The 16,021-nt window shown below is 47.3% G+C and overlaps 1 protein-coding gene across 2 annotated transcripts in view; it reads right to left on the bottom strand.

The window, feature by feature from the left end:
* RAB11FIP1 (RAB11 family interacting protein 1) overlaps positions 1 to 13,826 on the bottom strand; it is a 39,370-nt gene extending 25,544 nt beyond the window's left edge. For both annotated transcript variants that reach the window (XM_003796296.2, XM_012809265.2), the window contains exon 1: positions 13,397 to 13,826. In XM_003796296.2, coding sequence (XP_003796344.1) covers positions 13,397 to 13,773 — 377 coding nt within the window. In that variant the 5' untranslated portion in view covers positions 13,774 to 13,826. The remainder of the gene's footprint in view (positions 1 to 13,396) is intronic.
* Positions 13,827 to 16,021: the final 2,195 nt, after the last annotated feature.

Genomic DNA, 16,021 nt, shown 5'->3' with positions numbered 1-16,021 from the left:
TCAGGTCAGGTTTATTTATTTTTTTTGTTGTTGTTACAGCTAAGGCTGGGCTTGAGCCTGCCACTCTTGGCATGTGGGGCCAACGCCCTACTCGCTGAGCTACAGGCGCGGCCCCAACCCAGGCTGATCTCAGACTCCCGGCCTGAAGTGATCCTCCTGCCTCAGTCTCCCAAAGTGCATGAATTACAGGTGTGAGCCACCACACCTTGCCTAAACTATATTAAGTAATACCAGGCATAGGGTAAAAATTCCAATCACACAAAATAGCACAGAATGAAATGTTCAGGCTTGGGCGGCACCTGTGGCTCAAAGGAGTAGGGCACCGGACACACATGCTGGAGGTGGTGGGTTCAAACCCAGCCCCGGCCAAAAACTGCAAAAAAAAAAAAAAAAAAGAAATGTTCGATCTTGCTCCCTATCCAAGGGCCCTCAGTCCTCCTCTCAAAGACAACTATTATTATCTGCTGTATACACCCTCCCCTGCAATGATCTGAGCACAGGTGAGCAACAATGCCCATTGTCCAAACTAAGAACCCGATTGTTTGTGTTTTTATGAACACTTTTTCGGGGGGGAGGGGTGTCAAATACAAGATAAGGCAACAGCCAAAAGTATATAAGACGTTATTTAAGGCCAGGCACAGTGGCTCCTGTCTGTAATCCCGGCTCTCTGGGAGGCCAGGCAGGTGGATCACTTGAGCTCACGAGTGAGTTCGAGACCAGCCTGAGCAAGAGTGAGACCCACCCTCTCCCTACTAAAACTAAAAACAGAAGTAGGAGGATGACTAGAGCCCAAGAGTTTGAGGTTGCTGTGAGCTATGAGTGAGACTCTGTCTCAAAAAAAAAAAAAGATGTTATTTAAATATTTTACACTTTCACAAAGATGTCTTATGAAAAGAAATAAGGCAATATAGGAAAGAAACGAACTAGGTACAAGTGAGAATGGTACAGAGTCTGCACCGTGGGAGACAGCACCGGGAAGGACACGGCTCTGCCTGCGCAGGAGCCCTGCTGGGAGGCAGTGCCTGGCTCCACACTGTGAAGCCCCCTGATCAGCTAAAACCATCTACCCATGCCCTGCTCTCAGGGCTGGCTTGCCTCAGAATGGACAGCTGGTTTCCCAAACACAAAGCAAGCTGATCTCTGGGTGAGGGGTGGGGCAGGGGGAGTTGGGAGACTTGTGCTGGAATGTGGCAGAGTCAGTGCCGGTCCAACTCCTGGGAAACCAAAGGCCTCCCGCGTAACCCCCGGGCATTTGGGACGGAGGACACTGGTATGTCTCAAGAATAATCCTTCCATAGCTGAAATAAACATGTTTTTCCTCTAAAACATCCCGGAGGGCAGACTCGTACAGAGACCTGATGGCATCAAAGATTTAGTTCCAACATTTTTACATACCAGACCCTGGAAATACAGAGAAGAGGAGGCCATGAGACACTTAACCCTCCAGTGGGACAAGAGCAGGCTCACTGAGCAGCACGAGGGGTATGACTGCTGCCCACTCTTTACCAATTTCATCACAAGGGCTCACACACAAATAAGGTTCTCAGCTAATTTAAGCCCCAAGGAGCTGTAAGAACCAGCTACCTGAGAACTGTTCAGCAAAGGAACAAATACTGTGTCCCCACATTAAACATAGGCAAAGGAGGGTGACCAGCTCTCCAGGTCACTGCTAGACTTCAGATGTGCTGGTGTTAATTTCAAGGGATGGTGAGTTGTCTCTGCACGTGGTGTGGACTCCAGGGTCAGTGTGGGCTGTCTACTTCCCTTAGCAAGCAAAATCTCAGCCCTGACCTGTAGCATGAGTTATGTCCACATTAACCAAGCATCATGACACGCGGGATTATGGCCTTGGGTGAGGAAAGAAGCAGGAAGAATAGAACCACCCCTGACCTAGAAGATGCACTCAGTCTCTGTCTGTCTTTCTTTCTTTTTTTTTTAACACAGAGTCTCATTTTGTCACCCTTGGTAGAATGCCATGGCAGCAACCTCAAACTCTTGGGTTCAAGCAATTCTCTTGCCTCAGACTCCTAAGTAGCTGGGACTACAGGTGCTGCCACAATACCTGGCTATTTTTAGTAGAGACAGGGTCTCACTCTGGCTGTCGGGTCTTGAACTCTGGCTATCAGGCAATCCACCCGCCTCGGCCTCGCAGAGTACTAGGATTACAGGCGTGAGCCACCACACCTGGACACTCAGTCTTTCTTAGAGGAAGAAATTTTAAAAGCAGTTTATGAATTATCTTCCCCAGGGAATAAATCTAAGGCTTAAAGTTATGTGGTCAGTAGCTGAGAACAACTAAAAAGGTTCTGAAAAAGGAGTGATTCCTTATGGATGAAATGGCCTGTCCTTTCTCCCGGCAGCCAAGAAGCCACACCTAGCACACAGAGACAGGTGTTCATGACTATAAAACATTTGTGGCATGCACCTTACAGAAGCTATGCAGTGTAACAAGTTTTGTCACTGAACGAGGTACTTGGTCATTGTCACCTCACTCTGAATCCAGAATCACCCATCAACCAACCTTGCCTCCCTAGACCTCCCCCTCTGCCTGTTGTCAGCTACTTGGAAGAACTTCTTATAAGTCACAAGAACAGCAAATGGGTTGTGGCTCATTTTTCCACCCTAATCCCTAAAACCGGCAAGCTAGCAGCCCTGAAAGGCTCCTGGTAGCCAGCAAACTCAACCCTGAGAATTCGTAAGTAACCTGCTGGAGGAGAGAGTACAGAAAAGACAGTTTAAAATGCTTCTGGCCCTTTCTGTATTACAATTTGCTCTACAGAAATTCTCTTGGAAAGTGATCAAAACACGTTTCGGAAAAAAATTTTAAATATGTATTTTTGAAAAAGTGACTCAATCCATTGCTAATCTAATACCTCTTTATAAACGTCTTGAACTCTTACTCTTCTTTTCCTGTACTTTTTAACAATTAGTAGCTGAGAGAACTTAGGCAAGGTGTTTAACCTCTCTGTGGCCCAGGTTCCTCCTCTAAAAGAGGGTTAAGAGCACCTACCTCATAAAGATATTCTGAAGATTAAACAGCTTAATACAGGGAAAGGGCTTGGAACCGTGCCTGGCTAGAAGCCTTAACTATAATTACTACTTGGTTGTAACCAGCACGCACATGCAAGTTTTATTTGTAGTGCAGTATATGCTATTGCCTTACTATCTTCATACTCATCATTTTTAGTGGCTATCTGATATTCTGATAAGTAGGTATATACCACAATTTACCCATCCAGATGGTTCTCAATAGGTAATCTAAGTCATAACAGTTCTTACTGACCGTATTATTAAGTACCCAAACTTATCCATCAAATAACAAAGATCTGCACTTAAAGACTCTTAGAGTAAGGAAAGACTTCCAACACTGGTCTGTAGTACACAATTTCCAAAATTTAAAAATATGTAATTTTTTTGGTTTGTGCTATTTGGTTTTGTTTTTTTGAGACAGAGGCTCACTCTGGTGCCCAGTCAGTATCATTATAGCTCACGGCACCCTTAGACCCCCAGGCTCAAGTGATCCTCCTGCCTCAGCCTCCTGAGAAGCTGGGACTACCGATGCAGGCTCAAATGCCTGGCTAATTTTTTCCTGTTTTATTAGAGACAGGGTATTGTTCTTCCTGAGGCTTGAACTCCTGAGCTCAAGCTATCCTCTCACCTTGGCCTCCCAGAGCACTAGGATTACAGGCGTGAACCTGCACACCGAGCGTACAATTTTTAAAAGACCATGATCAGTGTATATTTTCATAACTTGTTCAGAAATGTAAGGATCCTCGTGATACTCATCAGCGTTTCCACACAGGTAGAACAGACAAGAAACACAGGCCTCCCAAACTCTCAGAGAGATGCCCAGATGGCTCAATCTTTTTAAGTATATGAATCAAGATGTATTTTCTAAGTGGAAAGCAATACTAAATTCCTTGAAGGTGAAGACTAAAGGAAATACTAAGTATTCCTTTAATACTTAGTATTAAAGGTTCCTTTAATTAATTTACCTTAGTAAATTAAGGTTTACCTTAGTATTAAATTGTAGAACAATGAATGCGTTTTTAAACATGTAAGCGCACCTCTCCCGCCACCAGCTTACCAGTTCCTTACAAAGCTTCATCATATCTCCAAATGCCACACACATTAAGATTGTCCCATCCGATCCAGTATCTTATCCCACCTGTTGCCCATATGTCAGTGCCACTGATGCAATTTTTTTTTTTTTGAGACAGAGCCTCAAGCTGTCCCCCTGGGTAGAGTGCCGTGGTATCACAGCTCACAGCAACCTCCAATTCCTGGGCTCAAGCGAGTCTACTGCTTCAGCCTCCCAAGTAGCTGGGACCACAGGTGCCCGCCACAACACCCCGCTATTTTTTGGTTGCAGCAGTCATTGTTGTTTGGCAGGGCCCACGCTGGATTCAAACCCACCACCATAGATGTATGTGGCTGGTGCCTTAGCCACTTGAGCCACAGGCACCGAGCCTGAGGCAATTTTTTTAATGGTTTGCGGTTTTTTGTTTTTTTTTTTTTTTTTGACAAAGTCTTACTATGTCACTCTCAATAGAGTGCTATGGTGTCACAGCTCATAGCAACCTCAAACTCCTGGGCTTAAGCAGTTCTCTTGCCTCAGCCTCCCAAGTAGCTGGGACTACAGGTGCCCGCCACAACACCCGGCTATTTTGTTGTTGTTGTTGCAGTTGTCATTATTGTTTTAGCTGGCTCAGACCAGGTTCCAGCCCACCAGCCTCACTGTATGTGCCATGGGCGCTGAGCCCCACTGGTGCATTTTATTTGGTCTGTCACAGAACAGTGTCTTATGGCACTGCCCTGTGGCTTCTTCAGAGATTTTAAGGAAAAAGAAAATACAATAAATAGTTTGGTTCAACATCACATGGCCAGAACAAAGGAGAACAAACAGCAGCGGGACCGATATCAAAGAATTGAGTCCCCTCCTCCCCCCATAAAGAGACCCACACACTGCTCCCCCCCAGAGATCCTGTCAAAGGGGCAGACTATCTGAACTTTATTTCATAAGCAAGGTAAATTCCACACAGTGGAAGCATTTTGAAATCCTGTTTTAATAACAAATGATTAGCAGAAACAAAAAGTTCCACTCTGGTGAAATGTATGTCACATTTCGCTGAGTGGGAAACATCCCCCAGCGTCGGCAGTGGCAGCGGGGGAGGGGACAGCCCTGAAGGCACAGCCCAGGCCAGCTTGCTGCCCTTCCCACAGGACACCCATTCTTCAGGACAACACGGGGCCTCTTTCCACCAGGTTTCTGGACACCATCATTGTTCTACCTAGAGATTAGCCATGCCCCTTTTAGTGAAAGTATATTTAAAAAGTGAAGCACGTGGCAGTCACACTTCTAGGATATTCTACTGGGAGTCCTCAGAAATGCCTCCCACTACTCTGTTTAGGACGAAAGACACTTAGTCACCTCTTTCCTCGCCAAAGGCACATTCCTGAGTGTGTCCCTCAGGAACACCCTGGAGACTCAAGCCCTGGATTTTTCTCTAGAAGATTATCAGCAGACTTCTCCCTGCAGGAAAGGAATTTCTCATCTCATTAGCTGCTAAGGATCCTTTGCCAAAGGCTTCATTAGCTACCAAGCTGCTGCAGGTAAAAACCCCTTCTTCAATGTTAAGGAAAGAGCACTGACTCTGATGCCACATTCCAAATCGGGAAACTGTAAGAAGCACAGCTTTGACCTCATACTTGTAGACATCTCGGGTCTCTAATCCAGTGGGCTAAATATAAAATAAAATAGTTCTCCCTGCTCATTCAAGCAAGCATCACCTTGCCCTGTGTCTGCGGGAACCACAGCCATTCACTCCCTGGCAGAGAGGTTGGGTTGCTCAGCAAAGAACAGGACAGCCAGCTGTCGGCCTTGTCCTGGGGAAAGCAGACAAAGAGACCTGGTCTCCTCCTGAACCAGGTAGGGCTTGAGATCTAACTCAGGACACCTTAAAGCAGGGGCCTCAAACTTTTTAAACAGGGGGCCAGTTCACTGTCCCTCAGACCATTGGAGGGCCAGACCCCGGGATGAGTCAGCTGCTAAGCAGGACAGGCAGCAGCGGCAAAAACACCCACACCTGGCAGGCCAGATAAACGTCCTAGGCGGGCCGCATGTGGCCCACGGGCTATAGTTTGAGGACGCCTGCCTTAGAGGGAGCAGAAGCCCCTCTGCCCAATGTAAAGGTCTGGATGTTAATTTTGTAGGAATTCAATGATCTACACCAGACTCAGAACCAAAGGCTCCCTGAGGAACTGCTCTGACATGAAGATAAGGTCTAAAAAGACTTCTTATCACTCTCTCTATTTAGGGTCAGGCCTTCTTAATCCTTCAGGGGCTAAGCCAGAGCTACCTGCCGCTCCAAAAATGTAGGGTAAGAAGCACCATTTTCCAGGACGTCTGGCTGTAATTTTCCATGACAGTATTTTAATACATATCTAAGATTATCGTCAAGGGGGAGGAAGAGGGATGTCGGTAAATACAAGTTGGCGGTGACGGCACTTTAATAAGCACATGTACTGCTGGTAATGTAATTATAACATTTTTTAGTTAATAACTACAATTAAAACAACATATCAGATACTATTTATATGCATATAAAAACCTTCCACTGACAGTAGTTACAGAAACATAATAGAAGCCTTTGTAACCAGAAGGCAGTTTAAGCAAAAAGAAAAAGCCACAAGACTCTTCTCTACCCTTACTTGCCCTCATGTGAAAAGCATTCAAAGGGCTCAGTGCTTGAGAGTCCTGTTTTTCACTTAGGGGTTTCGCTGTCCTGATGTCATACAGTATGTTTCCCTTACCTACTCCTGTAGCCCTGGAAGCAGTGACTTCATCAGCTGAGCCAGAGCTCTCCACTGAGATTGCATCAGCTACGAAGTCATAAAACAAAGATGTGGGCTGTGTTAAAACAGTAAATACTGAGAAGACACACACCTCCACACCCTGGTTTCAATGGTGTTTCCTGGTAATTCACCCAACAGAATTCTCCAGTCTAGGCGTCAGTGCCCAAAGCTGCCTTTGTAATGGTGACCTCACCCCAGTATCACAGTGACTGTTGGGGAAAGAAAGCAGCGGCCACTTCCTGGTTCACTTTCAGTACCGAGTTCTCCTTATTTTATTTGTTCTTTCTTATCACTGCCTCTCCCTCACCCCCTGCCACATCCAATCCACCGCATGTTAGGTCAACTGAACTTCCAAGAGATGTCTGAAATCCAGCCCCCTCTGCCCGGCTCCACAGCCACCACCCTAGTCCAAGCCACCAGCATCGGTCACCTAGATCACTGCCACAGCTTCCCATCTGTCTGTGCGACTCCAGGCCAGGTTGAAATCTATTGTCCGCCCAAGAGCCAAAGAGATCACTGACAAAGTAGCTCCCACCAACCCTCTGCTTTTTTAAAAAAATTTATTCAAATTAAAATGAGGGTACAATATTTAGGTTACATTGTTCTCACTTCCAGGGCAAAGTTCCATTTGTAGAAGAGCCCCTCACCCAGGGCGTGTTAGACACCCTCACAACGTGCACAGTAGGTCAGATGCCGCCTCCTGCCCTCCCTCCTTCTACCAATCGTCCTCCTCCCCCCCCCACTGGACTATAATAGTATTTATTGTTCTTAGGAACACGTAATTGTTTCTATATTGATTTCATATTAGTATGGAGTACATTGGATATTTATTTTCCCATTCTTGCCATACTTTGCTAAGAAGAATGTATTTCGACTCCATCCAGGTAAATGTAAAAGATGTAAAGTCTCCATCTTTTTTAATGGCTGAACAATATTCCACGGTATACATACACCACAGTTTGTTGACCCATTCATGGGTTGATGGGCACTTAGGTTGCTTCCACGACTTGGCAGTTATGAATTGAGCCATAATAAACACTCAAGTGCCAATGTCTTTGTGGTAAAATGATTTTTGGTCTTCTGGGTAGATACCTAGTAATGGGATTGCAGGGTCAAATGGAAGGTCTACATTTAAATCTTTGAGGATTCTCCATACTTCTCTCCAAAGGGGCTGTATTAGTTTGCAGTCCCTTCTCTCCACATCTATGCCAGCATCTGGTGTTTTGGGACTTTGTGATGTAGGCTGATCTTTCTGGGGTTAGGTGATGCTCTGTAGCTTCCCATTCCTCTTAAGTAAAGCCCACCCTAGGTGTTCCTGCCTCAGCACCTTTGCACAGGCTGTTCCTCCTTCATCAGGCCCCCTTCCTCCACTCTTTTTTTTTTTTTTTTTTGAGACAGAGCCTCAAGCTATCCCCCTGGGTAGAGTGCCATGGCATCACGCTCACAGCAACCTCCAACTCCTGGGCTCAAGCGAGTCTCCTGCCTCAGCCTCCCAAGTAGCTGGGACTACAGGCGCCCGCCACAACGCCCGGCCATTTTTTGGTTGCAGCCATCATTGTTGTTTGGCGGGCCCGGGCTGGGGATTCGAACCCGCCACCTTAGGTGTATGTGGCTGGCACCTTAGCCGCTTGAGCCACAGGCACCGAGCCACCCTTCCTCCACTCTTGACTAGAACAATTCAATTTCTTCTTCTTCAGCTCTCTGCCTCGGAGAAGCTGTTTACAATCTCCTTTAAATCATGTCCCTCCCGCTCTTTTCTTTTATGATACCGTGTTCACAGTACTTATCACAATACATGATTATTTATTTATGTGTTCATATGTTTAATAGATACTCCCCCTTAAGGCTCTGAGCTTCCCAAAAGCAGGGATCGTGGCTGTTTTGTTCACCATTATTTATACCATATTACAGCGCCTGGCACATGGTAGGGTTTTTAAAATATTTGCTAAAAGAATGGATGAACTTTAGAAATGAGAAGGAAAACAGGCAGAAATTTCCCCACTGCTAACTCAATGTCTCACAAGTGACATCCTAAATAATACTATCAAACGAACACGAGGGAACATCTGTCACTTCACATGAACAACTCTGCATTGCTCTCCTTGGTTTTAGTCATTTCATTCCATTGCCACAAACAGATTAGGGGTGTTTATTCCAGAACCTAGAGTGAACTCAGTCTTCAGGGCTGAGCTTCAGTTCCTACCCTGGAGTGGGAGGTAGCAGGGTTTCCGGTAAGGCCCGTATTATTGCTGAGGGAAATTCTAAGAAAGGAAAAACTTAACCAATAACGACATTGCTCAAATTTTCCAACCTGTTACAAAAACCCTAAATGTGCTTAGGAAGCCTAAGGGAATAGAAGCAAACACCAACTGCTTGTAGTCTGTGAATTATAGCTCAATATACTCATCTATATCATGTATGTCTCTGCACCCAATTATCTGGCCCTTATTTCTTTTTAATAACCTAAATTTCCATTGGCAACCTATCTCACCATCCTACTACATTTTCAGTTCTTCAAAATATCTAACCCTTTATAATATCCAAATCCTTTCATATGTAACTGAATTCCCACTGGAATCTTTAATAGATGCAAGAACATGACCCCTCATCACTGACAGGACGTCTTCTATGGGGAAGACTGTTACAATATTAAGTTTCACAGTATTTAGTTACACAAGAGCCTTCCAGTCCCCAGGCTGAGTAAATACTTGTTTTAAAATGCACTATGTTATTTCCTCCACATTTTGGTGCTCTTAGTATATCCTAAACTATGTGAGACTAGAGAGCTGAGCAAAGAATTCTACCTGTTGGTCATCTGGTTCTACCTCTCAGATTCAAGTCTGTTTTGTGTCATGATACTTAACTGACTGCCATTTAACTAAAAACTACTGTGAGCCCAGCTCTGCAACAGATGTAGAAGTGCAAAATCAATTCATCTCAATTTTTCCTAGCCAAAGGGCCACACGTTTTGCCCTATTAAATGAATCCTATCTTTACGTTAGCATCTGGGGTTTTAAAAGTGTGTGTCATCACAGTAAATTTGAGGTCAGCAAATTCTGAGGCAAGATAAAAAGCACATTCTCTTGATTCCAAATAAATGTGACAGATCAGGCTTGTCAAGAAAGCAAATGGAAATATTAATGACAGTTAGCTTCTGGACCCATGACAAAAGTCACAGTCTGTTGCAGGAACTCTTTGCTAGAGATTAGACACAGAAAGATACACATACAGACCTAGTTTTGGATTTTGTTTCTCATTTTTTAGTGTTTAAGATGGAGTCAAACAATTAATAACTAATTCAAATAACTTCCCTAGCCCAACCAGTTTCTTTCTGTTAAATGTCTGCCTGCCTCTTGGTGCATATTGTAATTCTGCAAATCTCAGTTATCTCAGGCTCCCAGGTGATAAACCCCGGCTTCAGACAGGCTTAGTTTAACTGTGTTCCCCCACCACCCTGGAAAGTCCCAAAAAGCACTAGAAGGAAAGCTTGCAAATCTACCTAGAGGGGCAAAGAAGCCTCCTTCTGCCGTGTCAAAAATCATCCACTAAGCACTGTTTTCCTGCAAGTTGATACTGTGACTAAGTGGTAATCAGCCCAGATAAGGAGACGAGAGAAACCGCTCAGGATTACGTGGGAGAAGATGAGACAAACGAAGAAGTGGAGACCAGATGCTTCCTGGAAAAGACAGCTTAAGGAGGTTTCCTCTCTCACAAAGCAAGTACAGAGCCTTCTGACTAATCCACACACCAGAAACATCTCCCAAACATCAATAAGACCTATCAGCATACTCCCATTTACAAACGGGGAATCTTGGGGGTTCAGAAACAGAGCAGCCCAATGGTGAGTCAGGACCACAGCAGGCACCAGACCCAGGGTTCTGGAATCTCCACCTCTGGCAGGGAGATGTAATTTCTTATAAAGGAAAAAATATCCACATAACAAAGCAGATACACACATATTGGGAGGGGGCAAGCCAAAGGACAGCCAAGAGTGTCCATGGGAAGCTGGAAAGGAGGCGGACCCAAGGCTGTTTAATCAGATGGAAAATTAGCATTGCTTTGGCCCCTCCTTAGAGAACGAGCTGCTCACCTTATGTCTTGTAAGTTGATGCTGAGATACCTCATCCATCCTCACATCAAGGCTCTCTATTTTTATCTGATTTGAGTTCAGAAATGCCTATTCATCTTTAGTGAGATAAGGGCATCAGATATTCCATTTGCAAGCATGCATGCTGAAACAAACCCGCCCTACAGTAAAAGTCTAGTAACTACACACCTTCTGGCTTTTCCTGCCTGCCTCATAGGAGAAAGTCAAAATACTATGTATATCTAAAATACCCAACCTGTTGGGCTGGGCACAGTGGCTCATGCCTGTAATCCCAGCACTCTAGGAGGCTGAGGTAGAGGATCCCTTAAATTGAGTAGTTGGAGACCAGCCTGAGCAAAAGCAAGACCCATTTCTATTAAAAATAGAAAAAGTAGCCAGATTTGGTGGCTAGTCCTGCTTGAACCCGAGTTTGAGGTTGCTGTGAGCTAGGCTAATGCCATGGCACTCTAGCTCCATCAACAGAGTATGACTCTGTCTCAAAAAGAAAAAAAAAAAAGAAAGGCCAGGCAGAGGTGACTCACACCTGTAATCCTAGCACTCTGGGAGGCTGAGGTAGGTGGATTGCCTGAGCTCAGGAGTTCGAAACTAGCCTGAGCAAGAGTGAGACCCTGTCTCTAAAAAAATAGCTGGGCATTGTGGCAGACAACTGTAGTCCCGGCTACTCAGGAGGCTGAGGCAAAAGGATCACTTGAGCCCAGGAGGTTGAGGCTGCTATGAGCTATGATGCCATGGCACTCTACCAAGGGTGACAAAGTAAGACTCTGTCTCAAAAAACAAAACAAAAGGCCAGGTGTGGTGGATCATGCCACCTAGCACTCTTGGAAGGCTGAGGTGGGTGGATTGCCTGAGTTGGAGACCAGCCTGAGCCAGAGCAAGACCTTGTCTCTAAAAGAAAAATAGCTAGGCGTTGTGGCAGATGCCTGTATTCCCAGCTACATGAGAGGCTGAGGCACAAGAATCGCTTAAGCTTAAGCCCAAGAGTTTGAGGTTGCTGTGAGCTGTGACACCACAGCACTTACCAAGGGTTACAAAGTGAGACTCTGACTTCAAAAAAAGACTCTTTAAACATAAATAAATAAAATACACAAAGTGGGGCCTGGCATGGTGGCTTATATCTGTAATCCCAGTGCTTTGGGAGGCTAACGCATGAGATTCACTTGTGGCTAGGTGTTCGAGACCAGCCTGGGCAACATGTGAGACCCGATATCTACAAAAGTAAAGATTAGTCAGGCATAGTGGTGGATCCTGGTAGTCCCAGCAAGCTTAAGCCCAGGAGTTTAAGGTACGGTGAGCTGTACCAGTGCCTCTGCACTCCCTCAATGACAGAGCCAGACACTCTAAATAAATACAAAAATAAATAAAATACACAAAGTGAATCAATCAGTGTGATTCCTAAACTGTAGGGTGTAGGTGAGAACATGACTGGCCTGCCTATTTAGGGTCTAGCAAAGTAATCCAATAAGCAAATCAAGGCTGGCTTTGGTATATTTGAAAAGGTAATCAAACGGTCCACTGGGTCCGGCACTGCCCTTTCCAAACACCTTTGAAAGAGAATAAATCGGTAATACCTTGGAGTGAACTAGTTTTTGCCCAGCTTTTTCTGCGTAAGTGAGGCACAGTGACAGAGTGCTGGACTGCATAGCCACAGGTGAGCAACTGTCCACCAGTATCAGGACCAGACAGAAGAGCTGGACAAACTCCAAAGAAGAACAATGCCCAGTTTTGCAGGGCCAAAGCCAGACCCTGGCTCCCTGCGTCACTAGGAAATCCTTACTAATATGGGTCCCAGGACACACACCACACTGTCCTAGCATTGTTTCTGGAGGGGCAAATTCTCACCAACACCCTAGGCAGGTTAAGAGCTGGAGGTAGGAGTTAGCCATCTCAGGGCAGCCCGCATACGCTGTCCCTTCCCCCAACAGCCTTCGTCCCGCCTGGGAATGGCCCTGCTCCCTGGGTTAGCCTTTCAGGGCCGGGGGTGTCAGTGGTTTTCATGCTTCCAGTTTTAATCTTCCCCGCGTCCTGGCCCACTCCTTCTCAGCTCAAAGTGTGTTGTTCAGTCAGATATTCAGGAGGCCTTCCACCTAAGTTATGGCATGTACCATGTACACTCTACCTACCGGAGTAAGAAGAATCCGCCTGTCCACGTACAGTTTCAACTCATCAAAAATATATTCCGTGCTTTCTGCCTGCCAGGCGCTGAACGGCCTGAATACTCAAAAACGCCCCCAAATGCTGCCCCTGCTTCCAAAGAGCCCTCCTGGGGCGGGACAGGAGAATGAGAAGCTGAAGCAAGGAGGGATTACAATCAAGCAGAGGGGCTCCCTCTCTCCAAAAGCCTCCCTCTCTACGCACCCCGAGCGCTGCGCGGCGCCGAGGCCACTGTACCCGATGGCTCCGCGCCTCGCCCCTCCGCCCCCCGCACGAACTCACTGTGTCTTCCTACGGCCCTGGTCCCGGTGCAGCTCTCGCAGATCCACCTCGGCGCGGCCCAGGAACTTGTCCAGGCCGAGCAGCGCGCGGTGCAGCACAGTGAGCTGCAGGGTTGCAGCGTCGGCCGGTACGGCCCCGGAGGACAACAGCGGCGGCAGCTCGAAGGTGGCCTCCTCCCGCCACACGGGCGCACCCAGGCTGCGCTCCGACACCGAGGTGGCGTACTTCTCCTTGCCCACCTGGATCACCGCGTACGCGTCGCTCGTGCCCCCGGGGCCCTTAGCCCGGAGGCCCCGTGCTTGCATCACCGTCACCTGCACATGGGTTGGGGACCACACGGCCCCCGAGCCCCTGCCAGCCGAGGCCGCTAGGGACATGGTGGCAACAGCTCAGACACCACCAGAAGACTGCCGCCACCCGCGGCTTCTACAGCCCGCCCCGCCGCCCCGACCCCTTTAAGGCTTCCGGCCACGCCCACTTCAAGCCACGCCCCAGACCCGGCCACGCCCCACCTGCCGCTCCAGACCCGCCTCCGCGGTGAGGGCTGTGCAGGACTCCGGGGCGCGGGGGGCGGGGCTGGTGCGGCGGGGTCACGTGGGCAGGGCGGGTCTCAGAATTCTGCCGGGAGTAGGGATAGGTGATTGATGGGCTCCCAGCCGGCAAAGGTTGGAGGTCAGTCATACCTAATTGCTAATGTCGTCTCGCCTATGAGCAGGTTTGTGGCCTTGCGCTGATTACTTAACATCACATCTTAGTTTCTTCACCTGAAAAATGAGAAAAGTCACTTCATGGAATTGTCGAAAGAAAAACAAATAGGAATGCGTTACAAGTGCCTAGCGGAGTGCCTGGCACGGGGTGAGTTCTCAGTAAACGGTAACTCTTGAGGGTGGTCTTGAAGATACCCGCACTTCACTGCCCTTTCCCACTTTGGCTGGCTGGAGGCGCTGTTCTGGGAGAAGGTGGGTGCGGAGGAAGAGCACATCTTGTCAAGCCCTGAAAAGGGGAAGCACGTGGGGGTGGGGGGGGTGAAGTTTTGCCCTGTCTCACCAAATAAGGTGAGGCTGAATTGGGAAGAGAAGAAAGGAGGAACTGAGAATGGGATTACCAAAGCAAGCCCCAGGACCAGTTGGGGGGGCAGCCCCGCAGTTCCCCATTTCTGCCTGGCTCGGCCCTTTTCATTTCTCCTTGGGCTCCCACTCAGTCCCTTCCTTGTTCCAAGTGTCTATAATAAATTGGTTACTTCCCTTCATTTCTCAGGTCTTAGTCCAAAGGCTCAACTGTTCTATTTATGGGCATCAGATTAGAAAGGTCACTTCGAAGGCTTTTAAGTTTTACTATGAAGGAAAGGCCCAGAACAGAGAAGGGACATACAGGTTCACGGTCCCACTGTAGAGCTGGGACTCAGATGCCAGCACCCTGACTCCCGATCTGGTGTTTACCGTATCTATTGCTCCTTCCAGATGTGCAGAACCCCTATCTTGGATTGGTGGGGCTTTCCCACCTGGTCCTGGGCTCTCCTCGCTCCCCGCTGACCTGCTGGAAATCCTACAGTGTTGCTTCACCACCAGTGTGGTAACTTCATACTTGACAGAGAACCCTGTCTCCAGAGGCTCTCCCTCCCTTCAGGCCTTTGTTCACCTTGTTGTCCCCTTGGCTATCCCTGCCATCCTCACGCTGCAAGGTTTCCCTCACATTTCCCCAAGATAGGACTTTCTGTGGTCTCCTGGAAGGCAGTGGCCAGGGAGTGACTTAGTCCTCTTGTCTCCTTGCTGGGTGGTTCCTCCTGGCCGGAACCTGGGTGTGCAGTAGGTGACTCAAGAATGCTAGTGAATTGGCTCGGCGCCTGTGGCTAAAGTGGCTAAGGCGCCGGCCATATACACCTAAGGTGGCAGGTTCGAATCCAGCCTGGGCCCGCCAAAACAACAATGATGGATGCAACCAAAAAATAGCCAGATGTTGTGGCGGGCACCTGTGGTCCCAGCAACTTGGGAGGCTGAGGCAAAAGACTTGCTTGAGCCCAGGAGTTGGAGGTTGCTGTGAGCTGTGATGCCACCACACTCTACCCAGGGGGAAAGCTTGAGGCTCTGTCTCAAAAAAAAAAAAAAAGAATGCTATTGAATTGAAGAGTTTGTGCCAAACATGAATAGTACAATTGCCCTTTTGTCATGTAAGAGATTAGAAGACAGATATATGCAACTGAGGTTTGCAAGGAGGCTTCCATAAAGATTTATTGAGAACTTGTTTTGTTCCAGGCCTGTGCTAGGTGCTACTGAGGGCACAAAGCTGAATGAAACTCCAGGTCCAGGGCCTACTTCATGTAAAGGAAGCCTCAATTATTAAATGCTTTAAGTGTTTTGAGGAGAGAGCAATTTGTCTACCAGAGTGGATTTTTTTTTTTTTTTTTGAGACAGAGTCTCACTTTGTCACCATTGGTACAGCGCTACAGGGTCTTAGGGTCTTAGGTCACAACAACCTCAAACTCTTGGGCTCAAGCAATTCTCTTGTCTCAGCCTCCCAAGTAGCTGGGACTACAGGCGCCCACCACACACCTGCCTATTTTTAGAGACAGGGTTTGTTCTGGCTCAGGCTGATCTCCAACCTGTGAGTTCAGGCAATCCACCTGCC

The sequence above is a fragment of the Otolemur garnettii genome, unplaced genomic scaffold (genome assembly GCF_000181295.1).
Source record: "Otolemur garnettii isolate 467f Iridium unplaced genomic scaffold, OtoGar3 scaffold00102, whole genome shotgun sequence".
Taxonomy (NCBI): domain Eukaryota; kingdom Metazoa; phylum Chordata; class Mammalia; order Primates; family Galagidae; genus Otolemur; species Otolemur garnettii.
This window is presented reverse-complemented; position numbering and strand designations above follow the sequence as displayed.